Consider the following 15,574-nt stretch of genomic DNA (forward strand, 5'->3'; position numbering starts at 1 on the left):
ACAGCATATATATTAGCACATTATAAAACCTAAGATAGATATTTACAATATATCTTGTTATTACATACTGTACAGAACTCACTAACTGGGGTATGTTCAATTGGGCAACTCAGTTTACCTGGGACACCTAATTTTCAACTGAATGCTCTTTTTGTGCAGTGCAGGTCGCCTGCTCGGGTGACTTGTGTCACCCAAACCAAGGAGGTGGTGCACTCTGTGCTGTGATGACATCACAACAAAAATGGCTGCCCAGTCATACTTATATTGGTGTTATACTCACTCATTTATTGCAGATGACTATAATACTGTCCACATACATGCAGTGATATGCACTAGCAAGTATAGTACTGAGTCTTAAATATATAAAAGAATGAACATAAAGGAAATGGGATGGTGATTAATGATATTAGTAATGAATCTTCACCAAAAACCTCTTTGCTGTATTATAGAGCAAGTGCTCTGTAATACAAATCACCAAGTGGATAAGCATCAGCCATATGCTTACTTCTACAGAGTTGGGTAGAATGTGACTGTTTCCATGGCTTCATCAGTGATTTGTTTACAATATCCCAGGAGGTGCCCATAACTGTTCAGTTGGGCCACTCAGGTGACTCGGATTACGCAGGCTGCCAGAATTGCAGTATTGAACGCAGTTCTGGTCACTGAAGAGTTCATTTAACATTATGCAGTTACACACTTAGTATTCACTTAAGAGCTTACTTAGCTGTACACAACACACTGGTCACATAAAAACTAACACAATATTATGCACTGTACTACTAGCGTACTTTTGCTTGTCACTCAGAGTTGCCACAAGGGCATTTAGATTATCCAATATTCAGATTATTTGGGTTTGGTTTAGAGAGGTTTTGTTGTATTTAGTTGAGACATTAAGATTTTGGTATACACATCAACTTTTATGGGTCAAATGGGGAGGCATCATATCTGCACCTCTTACAGTGGGGAATGGCATTAGACAGGGTTTGATACTGAGCTTTCACCTGCTTAGTGTGTATGTCAACTAGCTGAATCTACTCCTTAATGATGCCTGAATCAGCTGTCATGTGGCAGATACCCTAGTCAGTGATCAAATGCTTTATTATGTGACTGTGAACTCTTTGCCAGCAACCACTATATTACTGCACACCAAAGTGTGTATACAGTAAAATCCCTCTCATCCGGCATTCGAGTATCCGGCAGCTTCAAGTATCCAGCACATTTTTCCCCGAGCCTTAAAATCAATAAAAAATCAATGTGTACTCATAAAATAGATTAAAATTCCCACGTGAGGCATACTTTGTTCCCTCGCCACCAGAGCGCACTGCTTCGCGCCACCTGCAGCCCACTGCACTATGTTTACTCAGTGACTCAGTCCCGCGTGTGCACTGTTTATCACCTGACGCCTTCATCATGCCTAAAGTTGTGGAAAAGAGGAAGCGTGTTGTGCTTACACTTAAGCAGCTGATCAGATCAGCTGATCTTTGTTATGGTAAGATGCGTGAGTGTAGGGTGGTGATTGTGGACATAATTTCACTTCTATTCAAGTATCCAGCAATATTCAAGTATTTGGCATGTCGGCGGTCCCGTTGATGCTGGATAAGAGGGACTTTACTGTATATGCATGTTAAGCCTAAACACTGCCTGCTGTCGTCACTTCCGTCAGTTTATCGGAATAGATCTTAATTAGAGTATGTGAACTCTTTTACTTATCTTGGCCATAAATTCACATCTGACTTTAAAGATGATGAAGATATAAAAAAAAGAAATGAGGAGCCTGCAGTAAGTGCTGGAGGCAATACAATCATCCAGAAATTTAAGATGTGTAATGTTGATGTATTGTGTAATTTATTGGAAACCTAATGTTATTCTATCTATTGTAGTGCTCTGTGGTGTAATTACAAAATCACAACATTGAGTCATCTACAGTTAACATACAGTAGTGTTTTATGTTGACTCACAAACCACCCCACTATTGTAGTGCTTCCATGATGTGTTCAACCTTAGAAATAAAGCGTTCCAGGAGATGTGTGCTGCCACCTGCTGACGAGAGTTACTGAGTCCAGTGGTAGCATAAGAACTGCTTTATGAGTGAGTGATGTGTGGCCCAATTCAGCTTTGTATCAACATTGGTTAGATGGGTTGTATATTAACTTACTTTTTAGCCTTTTAAATGTATGCTGTTCCTTTATGTAATGAAGTTCACCAGTTGTATTTTATATTTTTTTACATATTTTATGTATGTATATGCCATATGGCCATGACCTAAAATAAACACATTATTATTATTATTATTATTATTATTATTATTATTATTATTATTATTATTATTATAATTCACTTTTACTTTTGGTTTTCATTTGTTTTGAATGATATTGATAATCTTCTTTGTTGCAAATCCAAATACTGGTGTATATTCCACAACATCCTCTTCACCACCAACATGCTTTGGGAGGTGTGGGAATGTGAGGGTTTAGGGTGGGGAAGACAAAGCACAGGGAATTATGCTGAAAACAAGTGCCATAATCACTACACTTTTGTCTACACATGAGAGAGAGAGAGAGAGAGAGAGAGAGAGAGAGAGAGAGAACCTGCCTCCACAAGGTTCCCACAGCTGTCTTCAGGAACCTTCATGAGTCACTTTACTTGTTGGTTTTCTTGTGTTTTGACTGATAATCCTCCTCATTGCAGATCTATACACAAATGTATTTGAGTATATAATGTGCTTCCAAGACAGTGAATGTGCCACAATAGAGCAGTTAGAATCAAAATCCACAAAATCAAAATACAATATCCACTGCAAAACAATGGAGTCAAGTTCCAAAAATATAAACTGATTTTCAAGAAGAGTGGCACCAGACAGGGATGAATGTAGGCAGTCATTGTGAAAAAAAAAAAAAGTACTCAAACTGGTAAACTGATTACATTGACAAGTTCACAGACAAAAATTTTGTCACCCTTACATTGACAGACATATCACACAAACTAAACTGCTTTGATTTTATTTGACAGATTCAAATTTTGAGTGGATTGGTGAGAGCCAGGATGGGTCCCTGCTGTGCCGCTGGGAGGAGGAGGTGCTGGTCAAGGGTCCAGTGGAGGGGGAGGGCGAGGGTGGCCCACAGGAAGCCACAAGCTCACTTGCCTTTGCAACACAGGTTGCCATTGCTTCCCCAGACCTTTATTCAGCCCAGGTATGACCCTTGCTCTTTGTCACTCACAGAACCTTAGAAATAGTAAAGGTGGATCTGGTGCAACTGTGATGGTAGTGCTGTACTGAGGTGGTGGCAGGGTGGTGATGGTGCATGATGGCTTGCCTTGCCTTGAGTGGTGGCTGTCAAGCTGTAAGGGTGAAGCTGTAAAGATAGAAGCATGTTTGAAGGTTTCCTTTACCTTGTGAAATCATGCCTATGCACTACTCAACTTGTTAACCCATTATAGACTCAGCTTGTGGAAGTGTAGATTTTTGAGTGATATTTTGAAGTGTGTTGAGGGTGAAGAGTAGTAACCAGCATTACATGCAGAGGAGAGAAGCACGTCTTCTACGGAAATTGCCTTTTTCTTGTGAAGTCATACCTATGCACCAGTCAGCTTACTAACTCATCATGGACTCAGCTGTGGAAATGTAAATTCTTGAGTGATATTTTTTTTAAGGTGTACAGGGTTGTGGAAGTTGTCAGGATAGAAACATGTTTCCTTTGAAGAATGTGCAGAATTCCCACACTTGTGTTTGTGGTGTGTGCTAACAGTGTACCCATAACACACTTATCTGAGTTGAATATCAATGAATTACACATTACCATACAAAGAAGTGCTCCCATGTGGTTATATCTAGGAATGTGAATAACTAATCCATATCATGTTTCCTTTTGTGCCTTCCTTCAACACTGTGGGGTAAGAAACCATATTCTGAAACACTTCTTTGCCATGCCTCCCTTACATTCAAAGGCAGTAGTTAAAGTTACACAGGTTCTTAAGGATGCTTTCGTGGCCCTAGTGACAGATTAACAAGATATTTACATCATTAACTGGGGAAACATTCTTGAGAACCCAGCTACTCATCTCTGTGACCTGTGGAGGTAGTTGTGGTGAGAGAGCGAGGTGTTTCAGAATACAGGCAAGGTTGTGTGGCAGAGTGTGGTTCCAGCCTCCTCTCATCTGCTCCTCTAATGCAGCATGCCACTCTCTGTCCTCCCAGGTCTTGTACACATTTGACAAGGTTGTGCCCGTTGTGCAGGCCTCTGTCAATGCCTCCAGGACACTGCTAGGTAAAGGCAGGACCAGTGTATTGTTCTTTTGTGATTTCATTTGATTGATTACATTTTCTTTATACTTTCTTTATCTTTCATTTTTATTATGTATGTATTTCTTTTCTTATTTTATTTATTTATTTATTTATTTATTTATTTATTTATTTATTTATTTATTTGTTTATTTGTATGTGTGTTTGTGTGCATGTGTTTGTAACCAGTCATATCTACCTAGAACTCTGCTTATGTGAACCTGCCTCTGTATTTATGTTGGTTTGTGTATCTTTGTCCAGTTTTTCTCTTCCAGTTGATGTGCATTCCTTGCTGCAATCACCTTTTCTTGTAATTTGCTCTAGATGTCCATATTTATGTATATTGAAAAAGCCATACAGTTTTGTATGTATATATATATATATATATATATATATATATATATATATATATATATATATATATATATATATATATATATATATATATATATATATATATATATATATATATATATATATACACATACACACATTGTTTATATATGAATCTCTCTCTCTCTCTCTCTCTCTCTCTCTCTCTCTCTCTCTCTCTCTCTCTCTCTCTCTCTCTCTCTCTCTCTCTCTCTCTCTCTCTCTCTCTCTCTAATTGTGTGTGTGTGTGTGTGTGTGTGTGTGTGTGTTTGTGTGTGTGTGTGTGTGTGTGTGTGTGTGTGTGTTTAGTCATTATTTCTCCACATACATATCTTAAGCATATTCATGACAAAATTTTGACAATTCCACTGTCACAAAGTTGGATAAAGTTCCATGATTTCTCCTTATATTTTACCTGAGATAAGAATGACAGTGTGAGTGTATGTGTTGAGGACAACTAAGGCCATCTTTCCTTGCAGCCTTTGTGACGCGCCGCAGTGTGGGCGATGGCAACAAGTACTCAGCTTATGTGAGTGAGGTGGCACCACAGGGCGGTGTGTTCTCCCTCAACATTGATTGCTCCAGACAGATACTGGTAAGTGAGTGCATGTATTCTTTTCTTCTCCTTTTTTTGTCTCAGCTTGTGTACAGGGTGTTGATTGCTCAAGGCAGACACTGGTGAGTTACTGCAGATGTTCTAATCTTCTTTTCTTTGCTTCAGCTTGTGCACAGGGTGTGGAGTTGACCATTTCTGATCAGAAGGAAGCACACACACTTTCAAACATATCCACACCTACAATATGCAAATACACTCAAGAGGGCAGGATTATAGCTTCCTATAATGCCAGGACTCCTTGGCTTAAATGGTGTCTGTATTCATTGCTGGATGAATAGTGTTAAGTCCCTCTGGTAAGGACCTTCAAACAGAGTAGTGCTGCTAGTTGATTTGTCATTTAAGTAGAGCCAGTTGAGTGGTGTGGCGTGTTGTTGTCAGTCTGGGTGGTGGCTGTGTGGCAGGTGGAAAGGAGATGTTAGTGGTGGGCTGTGGTGAGATGATTTGTTGCCAGCCATGGGTCTCTCTGCTGTTCCATGAGAAACTCCCTCTTGTATACAAACTAGTGTTGTAACCAAATCCTAAGTTATCTCCTGTTCACCTCTCTCTCTCTCTCTCTCTCTCTCTCTCTCTCTCTCTCTCTCTCTCTCTCTCTCTCTCTCTCTCTCTCTCTCTCTCTCTCTCTCTCTCTCTCTCTCTCTCTCTCTCTCTCTCTCTCTCTCTCTCTCTCTCTCTCTCTCTTAATATTATGGTTCTTCATACTGAGTAATGATCAGTAGAAATTATGTATATGAAGGAGAGTTTAGTAATGTATTCAAATGTAGTGGCTAGGCTAAAGATAGAGGTTGCAGAGGAGAAGAAAACATGACAGTCGTCTGTGACCAATGTTAGACAAGGATATGAAGAGATAGTTGTGTATAATGTTTTTGTATCCATATTCTTAACATTGACTGAGGATTTGAACCTCAGATCTCCCAGTTGTGAGTACGGTGTGCTCATTCCTGCACCCTGGGGATACTCAAAGCAAGCATTTCGTGCTGTTCACTTTCTCTTTCTTCACACACAAGCTAGTTTTCTTCAGTACTTTGACTAGAGTAGAGCTGTGTCAAGAAATCAGATAGCCTTGTTAGGACTTAAAGATCTTTTGCAGTTTGAAATTTGCCCATATTTTCTTGTATACCAAGACAGTGATATAGAAATGTATGAATGTGTATTGGAGATGAGAACATATGGAAACATGGAAATAAGGGATGCTGCAAGAAGCCATCAGACCTACACATGGCAGTCCCTGTATAACAAATACTCAATAGGCCATAGTGGTCATTACCAGGGTTTCCAAGGGTGCTTCCATGGTTCTAGTTACAATTTAATGACACAAGGACATGAGGAAATAAGGAAGCAATAAAAACCTACCAGATGATCTTTGTTTCCCACAGCTTGAGTTCCTGCACACAGAAGAAACTGGAAAGCCTCTTGGAGACAGCTGGATTGCCAAACTGCTGGTGTTTGTTCATAGGGAGTGTGAGTATCTATTTGTATCCAAGTAATTTTTTGTGGAAGAAATGCATTACATATATTTTCTCTCAAACCACCAGTTGCTTCTGTCTCTGTCTTCCTTTAGCATGGCTGCATTTATGTATATGATTGTTATTTTATAAGATATTCTTTTTATGTGTGTGATTCTGTTATGCATAAGGGGTAGGACATTGTTTCCTAATGGGGGACTTTGGTCTCTGGCATCTAGGAGCCATTACCCTGAGTGGATGCCCTGCTTAACCTTAGACCATGCCAGGACTCAAACCTGTGCACTTGAAAACACCTCAGCCCCAGGGCAGCACTTACTGGTGGTCACTCACCATTTACAGAGATAATTAAGCAGGAATGTAGAGAGGCAGAGAAGTAAAGGTTTCAGAGCTTATATTTCATCCCACTTGCAAATCAGAACCATGTTATGGAACAAGTTACAAATTCACCATCAGTTAATTTATCCTCTGAAAATTTCTCCTTTGGTTAACTTTTTTTTTGCACTAATTACTCAAAGAATATAGGGTATTTTATGGCCAAAATTAGCCTTTTCCTATCCACTATAAAAAAAAAATTCATATACTAAGCATCAGTTTTTAAAGTCATTGCACTTTTTATTTATTTATTTATTGTGTGGCTGATCAACAAAGTGAGGGCAGGAATATTTTCTCTTCTCCATGAGGAGTCAAGGGGATGAGAATGTGATGTGAGTGAGTGTGAAAGACTCCAAGTTAAGTGCCTTGTCTTGACTATCCCTCTTTTTTGGGAGAACACAGCCTTGGTATATGTATGTTTTTATTTGTTGTATTTATTTATTTTTTATGTTTTTGCAGCCATTGCTATTTACTCGTTCCCTCTGAGCCTGAGAGATGAAGGCTCCTGGGTGGTGGAGGACCAGCCTCTCACAGAGTCGGTGGTGCGGTCCTTCGTGTGGGCACAGTGGGAGCCGCGCCACAACCACCTCTACTACCTGCACTACAGGCCCCCACCAGAAGCCGGCCTCACACTGGGTTCTGGTGGGTGGCATTAATCATGAGTGTCTAGTTTTTCAGCATTATATATTAGTTGTATTTTTTTCTTAATGATTTAATGAGAAAAGACATCTTGGATGTATTTTTTTTTTTTTTTTTTTTTTTTTTTTTTTAGCAAGAAAAGACACCAGGAACAGTTACTGAGATCCTTGTGCATATTATGGGAATGCTTCTAAAGTTTTCCTTGTGATAATGCAAGCTGTAGTGAGTGTTATACATTCTAACATTTCCTTACATTACCATATTGTCTACTTTATTCCTATATTGTACCATGAGACAATATTACTCCTTTATATTTATTCTAAAGTACTATTAATTTTTAGGTAAACTACTTCTATTGTTATTACCTATTGTTTTTATTATTATCATTGCTATGATAATTATTATTATTATTATTATTATTATTATTATTATTATTATTATTATTATTATTATTATTATTATTATTATTATTTTCATTATTATTGTTATTATTATTATTATAATTAATTTTATTGTTATAATTAATATTAGTATTACCAGTACAGTGGAACCTTGGTTTTTTAACTTAATTTGTTCCTTAACACCATTCAAAATACGAAATGTTAAAAAACCGAAACTTTTTTTCCCATAGGAGTCAATGTAGAATAGATTAATCCATTCTCAGACACCTGTCCACCATGCCTTAGTGGGTAATGACCAATGCTCCCACTGCTAAGATGGCTGCTCCACAACATTTCCAGCTTAGAATTTTTTTTGTCCAGAAAGAATGTATTGAATGAACATAGTGACAGAACTCATCAAAAGATATTGTTCAGACCATACAGACGTTCTCTGTCTCTAATCAAGTGAAGGAAGCCTTACAGTGACACAGAGAGGAGCAACCCACTCACTGCCAAAATGAAGGTGATCATAACACTTAGACATCTTGCTGCTGGGAAAAGCTACTGGGAAAATACAGTTGTGCATTAGTGATGGCATTATGGGTCATAGAGAGAGCCACAGGAGGCTCAGGATTACTCCTGAATGCTGAACTTTGTTTTTTTGCATCGAGGTTCTTCACAGGGTTACTGTATTTCTACACAACACTGGGATACTGAGTGTTGCCAATTCACTGATGTCTGTTTTTCTATACCTACATGGAATCCGCTACTGAGTATAAAAGGAGAAACATATGCTAATTTCTGGAAGTTAATATTACTTTGATAATTTTATACATACATATATATATATATATATATATATATATATATATATATATATATATATATATATATATATATATATATATATATATATATATATATATATATATATATATATATATATATATATATATATATATATATATATATATATATATATATATATATATATATATATATATATATATATATATGTATATATATATATATATATATATATATATATATATATATATATATATATATATATATATATATATATATATATATATATATATATATATATATATATATATATATATATATATATATATATATACTCGTATATATATATATATATATATATATATATATATATATATATATATATATATATATATATATATATATATATATATATATATATATATATATATATATATATTAATGTATGTTAACATGCATTTTGCATTGTTTTAGTACATATTTCTTTTCATATTAACACAGTTTCTTGGAAGATGTGGATGTGGAAATTTATTTCACGCCCAGCTGCCAAATGTCACAATATTTCCACACTAGTAGACGAAATTCCATTATATGGTAATCCTGGTTTCTCAATGGGATCACATTTATCTTATTTCAAAGATTGAATTACTATTTTACCCTCTGTGTCTCTCCTCCAAATACTGTATTTAATGGCTTACAAGACACTGCATCTTGGAAGACACACCCAAATATTGGAAAGAAATTTCTAAGAAAAAAAAGTCATTCTCATACAAGACACATTCACCATATACCTGACTACTGAACATAAAAACACCTACATCAAGCCAGTTAAGTGACTGTCCAAGCTCACGTGAGCCTGGGCGTTGCCTTACAATACAACATTTGTTTTAAAATACGAATGTTGTATTGTAAGTGTTTTTCAGGGTATTTTTGGGGAAAAAAAGTGTGTCCTGTAAGCCGTAAAATATGTTACATGAAAACGAAGAAAATGTTTATAGAAACTATAAGTTAGTAATAGATGGCAGCTTTTGCTATGTCTTGTGGTATTTGAAATGAAGTAACTTTGTTTGAAAGCCAAATTATGGTACAGCAACAGAAGCAATTACAAGTTTAAGTTTTTGTTAAAAAACAGAGTTATTCAGAAAGGGAGACATTTGGTAAGCAAGGTTCCACTGTATTAGTGTTATATTAATATCTATGCAATATTCATCTTTATTAACTTTTTTCTTTTTTTTTCTTTTTTTTTTGTAGGAGGGACACTGGCCAAAAGCAACAAAAATCCAATAAAAAAAAAAGCTCACTGAAATGCTAGTCTCATAAAAGGGTCAAAGCAGTAGTCAAAAATTGATTGAGTGTCTTGAAACCTCCCTCTTGAAGGAATTCAAGTCATAGGAAGGTGGAAATACAGAAGCAGGCAGGGAGTTCCAGAGTTTACCAGAGAAAGGAATAAATGATTGAGAATACTGGTTATCTCTTGCATTAGAGAGGTGGACAGAATAGGGATGAGAGAAAGAAGAAAGTCTTGTGCAGCGAGGCCACAGGAGGAGGGGAGGCATGCAGTTAGCAAGATCAGAAGAGCAGTTAGCATGAAAATAGCGGTAGAAAATAGCTAGAGATGCAACATTGCGGCGGTGAGAGAGAGGCTGAAGGCAGGCAGTTAAAGGAGAGGAGTTGATGAGACGAAAAGCTTTTGATTCCACCCTGTCTAGAAGAGCAGTATGAGTGGAACCCCCCCAGACATGTGAAGCATACTCCATACATGGACAGATAAGGCCCTTGTATAGAGTTAGCAGCTGGGGGGGTGAGAAAAACTGGCAGAGATGTCTCAGAACGCCTAACTTCATAGAAGCTGTTCTAGCTAGAGATGATATGTGAATTTTCCATTTTAGATTATAAGTAAAGGACAGACCGAGGATGTTCTGTGTAGAAGAGGGGGACAGTTGAGTGTCATTGAAGAAGAGGGGATAGTTGTCTGGAAGGTTGTGTCAAGTTGATAGATGGAGGAATTGAGTTTTTGAGGCATTAAACAATACCAAGTTTGCTCTGCCCCAATCAGAAATTTTAGAAAAATCAGAAGTCAAGCATTCTGTGGCTTCCCTGCGTGAAATGTTTACCTCCTGAAGGGTTGGATGTCTATGAAAAGACGTGGAAAAGTGCAGGGTGGTATCATCAGCGTAGGAGTGGATAGGACAAGAAGTTTGGTTTAGAAGATCATTAATGAATAATAAGAAGAGAGTGGATGACAGGACAGAACCCTGAGGAACACCACTGTTAATAGATTTAGGAGAACAGTGACCGTCTACCACAGCAGCAATTGAATGTTCAGAAAGAAAACTTGAGATGAAGTTACAGAGAGAAGGATAGAAGCCATAGGAGGGTAGTTTGGAAATCAAAGCTTTGTGCCAGACTCTTTCAAAAGCTTTTGATATGTCTAAGGCAACAGCAAAAGTTTCACCAAAATTTCTAAAAGAGGATGACCAAGACTCAGTAAGGAAAGCCAGATCACCAGTAGAGCGGCCTTGATGGAACCCATACTGGCGATCAGATAGAAGGTTGTGAAGTGATAGATGTTTAAGAATCTTCCTGTTGAGGATAGATTCAAAAGCTTTAGATAGGCAGGAAATTAAAGCAATAGGATGGTAGTTTGAATGATTAGAACGGTCACGCTTTTTAGGAACAGGCTGAATATAGGCAAACTTCCAGCAAGAAGAAAAGGTAGATGTTGACAGACAGAGCTGAAAGAGTTTGACTAGGCAAGGTGCAAGCATGGAGGCACAGTTTCAGAGAACAATAGGAGGGACCCCATCAGGTCCATAAGCCTTCCAAGGGTTTAGGCCAGCAAGGGTATGAAAACATCATTGCGAAGAATTTTAATAGGTAGCATGAAGTAGTCAGAAGGTAGAAGAGAGGGAGGAACAAGCCCAGAATCGTCCAAGGTAGAGTTTTTAGCAAAGGTTTGAGCGAAGACTTCAGCTTTAGAAATAGATGTGATAGCAGTGGTGCCATCTGGTTGAAATAAAGGAGGGAAAGAAGAAGCAAAGTTATTGGAGATATTTTTGGCTAGATGCCAGAAGTCATGAGGGGAGTTAGATCTTGAAAGGTTTTGACACTTTCTGTTAATGAAGGAGTTTTTGGCTAGTTGGAGAACAGACTTGGCATGGTTCCATGCAGAATTATAAAGTGCATGAGATTCTGGTGATGGAAGGCTTAAGTACCTTTTGTGGGCCACCTCTCTATCATGTATAGCACGAGAACAAGGTGTGTTAAACTAAGGTTTGGAAGGTGTATAAAAAATTACTATATACTTATTTTTATGTATATTTTTATTAAGGTTTTGTAAAGCATCACCTTGTGGTGGAATAGAGCCAAATAAACCAAATAAAGATAAAGATAAGAAGAGACACTAAAAACAGTTATTGGGATCTTTCTGCTTATTACAGTCTTAAAGATACACTTCGTAAGTTTCCTTAGTTATTTAGTAAGAAGAGACACCATAAACAGTTACCGAGATCCTTGTTCACTTTACAGTTATGTAGTCTTGTTAAGTTTGTCTTATTGATATTGTTAAATCTTCCTGTCACAGGAGAGCCTGAGGAAGATGCTCTCCGGCCACGCCCCATGTTGACGGCCCTGCAGTTTCATCCTGGCAAGCCACATGAGACAGTGGTATGTACACTAGTCACCTGCTGACTCAAAGTATGAAACATTGAAACAGTGCAGAGAAGAGTTTATTGTTGACTCTTCACTTGGTCACCTGTATTTCTTCCCCTACGGGTCGTACCCTGCCAATCAGCGTGTGCCTTGGCCAGACACTCAATTAATAGGAATGAGGAGGAGTAACATTAGGATGCATTTATAAGTTGTCATAAAGGTGATACTTGTGCTGTTTTTAAGTTAGAAAACTCTAGCTGGCTTTATTGCATCTGAAATTTGATATTGTTTTATAAATTCAGAAAACTCTAGTTGACTATATTGCATCTGAAATTTGATATTGTTTTATAAATTTGTTTATAATTATCAGCATCGATCAGGGAAGTTGAAATGTGACATTGCTTTATTAATTTATTTATAATGGCTATTATTAGTTGGGAAAATTAAAACCTTACACTATTTTATTGATTTATTTATAATGATCAGCTCTGGTTAAGAAAGTTGAGGTGTTCTGGCAAGATAATTGATCTCAGCTTTACTCTTACTTGAAAACCTTAAAAGAATCCTAAGAGCCCAGCAGTGAAGGCCATATAGCTGGAGTCAAAGAGGAAGACTGTGGTGCAGGAAGGAACTTACAAATGTAACCTAAGAGCCAAGCAATAAAGGCCACACAACCCTGCTGGAGTTGGAGGAAGGGTGCCTCACCCTCTAGATAATCTAGCACTGCAGTGTGGGAATGAACTCATATGATCCTGAGTGCAACACCACCACTAGTGCTGCCCCAGAGCACTGCTCTCACTTGAGCACCACAACACACCCCAGTACTGTCATGTGTTAGCCTAGTAATGGGACAGACAGTAGAACCTCTCACCCTTGTATAGTTAATGACAGTGCTATCATTGCCACACTTCTGCCTCCTTGGTTCACATAGATTAGTAACACCTCATTAACTTGTGCTTATTGTTTTATAGCCCTCAATGAGTTATATTATTTATGAGTTGTGTAATACAAAAAAAAATAAGAAATTGATAAAAGTATAGATCCTGCCTTCATTTTGGTGGTGCAGGGAAGTGATCTAGCTCAGAGAGTGCCTGTGACAAAGAAGAGTGGAGGTCTAGCTCACTTTTCTTTATACTTTTCCAATATGATACACATGCTTGTCTATAAATTCTCAATTTGCCAAACATAGGACTCCATTTCTGTAATTCTGACCACAGATCCTCTTATACTGAGTGTTCTTGATGCTCCCAGTAATGTTGTAAGTGTGACATCTGTATTACTAACTCAAGAAAAAATTTTCATGGGAATTAATACCTAAGGCCTAAGTGTACTGTATATATTCATGATGTAGTTATTGTGAAGAATGTAGTCAGCCCATTGTCCATGGTGCAGCTGAATGTTCCCTTGGAGTTGTCTGGGCTGGAACACTCCCCACTGGACCTGAGTGGGGACTACCGGGACCAAGGGCTGCTGCACTCTGTGGGGGACGCCTGGCTGGACCTACGGGTGGTCACCTCGCCCTCTGGTGCTGTCTGCATCTGTCATCATTATATCTACAAGGTGATGTTCATTCATGCACCTCAGTGGTGTGGTTTGTGATGACTTGTGATAGCTGATGGGAGTGTCCCTTCTTTAAATGTTTTTTGTGTATGTTCAAACTGTGCAGCTGGAGTTGGAAAGTAAGGATTGGGGGGTATTTTGCCTTCTCTGTTAGGGACCAAGGGGCCAAGAGAGTTGTGTGAATGAAAGTGAATGTGAAAATTGTGTGCCTCATCTTGGCTATCCTGCTTTTTGGGGAAGCCCCTAAAATATAGTTATATGAATGTTTTAGATAATCAGAATTTTTCTTATTTGTTTGTAGTCAAGGCTGGCAGAGACACCAGCAGACCCTGAAAGCTGTGCAGTGTACTTGGCTTACTCAGTGACTCTGCTGCATCACGGCTGTGTGCTACACACTGTGGTGCCAGGGGTGCCCTGGGGACATGCCCACTCTGCTCTGCCCACGTACTCTCTGTTTGGAGGTATGTGATAGACTGGAGTTTATTTTGTGTGAGCTTTGATATTACTTGCAGCAAACACATGATTTTGTCTACCTTTAAAAGAAAGACATATGTTTGTGTCTTTCCAGGTATCCCAGTTCTGAATATTTTTGTTCATTAGTATTTTTATAAAGTAAAAACTGTGACAGCTATAGATTAGTAAAGCTTACTAATAGTAGATGCAAAGTAACACTAATATTTTTTCCCTTTTTTCCAATTATGTTTTCCATAAAATACAATATTGCATCATTTTCCATCTTTAGTGTGTGTATTGAATGACTTAAGTCCAGCTGAAGTGTTGAGAGATGTTGAGGAACATCTCCAACATGGAAAGAGGTGATGCTGAGAGGAGAGGAGGGACATTATACAGACACACACTTACACTTACCAGAATATGAGAATAGCTGTAAACTAATTTTTATTTGGATAGGCTTTTATGAACCAATATGTCTCCACTTACCTAATTGTGTAGGTTATCTGGGGCAACTCTGAGGTGTGGTGTTGGCAGTGAAGGCCTCTGCACCTTGAGTGTGAGAGGTGACATCTGGTGTGCAACTCAGATCCAAGGGCACTGGAGTGTCTCACTCCTTCTAATCATTAAGCATCAGTTGTTACTGATATAGCCATGGTTTAAATCCTGTTTTATGAGCTTCCTGTGGTCACAGTCATTCCTGTATTTTTATTTCTGAGATGTCCTTTTGTGAAGCAATTGGCTACCAGCATACTGAGCCCCACCGTGGCCATCCTGTCAGGGATGTGTGGCAGCTGATTGATTGGTTGACTGCCAAATTTTAAAAGTTCTTTCTAAGATAATGTTTTTTTTTATGTAGGAGAGACACTGGCCAAGGGCAACAAAAAAGAAAAAAGCCCACTGAGATGCCAGTCCCATGAAATGGTCAAAGCAGTAGTCAAAAATTGATGAATAAGTGTCTTGAAACCTCTCTCTCTTGAAGTAA

The 15,574-nt window shown here is 38.0% G+C and overlaps 1 protein-coding gene across 1 annotated transcript in view; it reads left to right on the forward strand.

Moving 5' to 3' along the window:
• The window catches only part of LOC135109021 (protein pigeon-like), a 42,946-nt gene that overhangs the window by 1,059 nt on the left and 26,313 nt on the right, over positions 1–15,574 (forward strand). Inside the window, exons 2-9 of the mRNA XM_064019996.1 lie at positions 3,010–3,191; positions 4,196–4,265; positions 5,131–5,246; positions 6,641–6,725; positions 7,562–7,744; positions 12,512–12,594; positions 13,972–14,139; positions 14,441–14,600. Of these exons, the coding sequence (XP_063876066.1) occupies positions 3,010–3,191; positions 4,196–4,265; positions 5,131–5,246; positions 6,641–6,725; positions 7,562–7,744; positions 12,512–12,594; positions 13,972–14,139; positions 14,441–14,600 (1,047 nt within the window). The remainder of the gene's footprint in view (positions 1–3,009; positions 3,192–4,195; positions 4,266–5,130; positions 5,247–6,640; positions 6,726–7,561; positions 7,745–12,511; positions 12,595–13,971; positions 14,140–14,440; positions 14,601–15,574) is intronic.

The sequence above is a fragment of the Scylla paramamosain genome, chromosome 18, assembly GCF_035594125.1.
Source record: "Scylla paramamosain isolate STU-SP2022 chromosome 18, ASM3559412v1, whole genome shotgun sequence".
Classification (NCBI taxonomy): domain Eukaryota; kingdom Metazoa; phylum Arthropoda; class Malacostraca; order Decapoda; family Portunidae; genus Scylla; species Scylla paramamosain.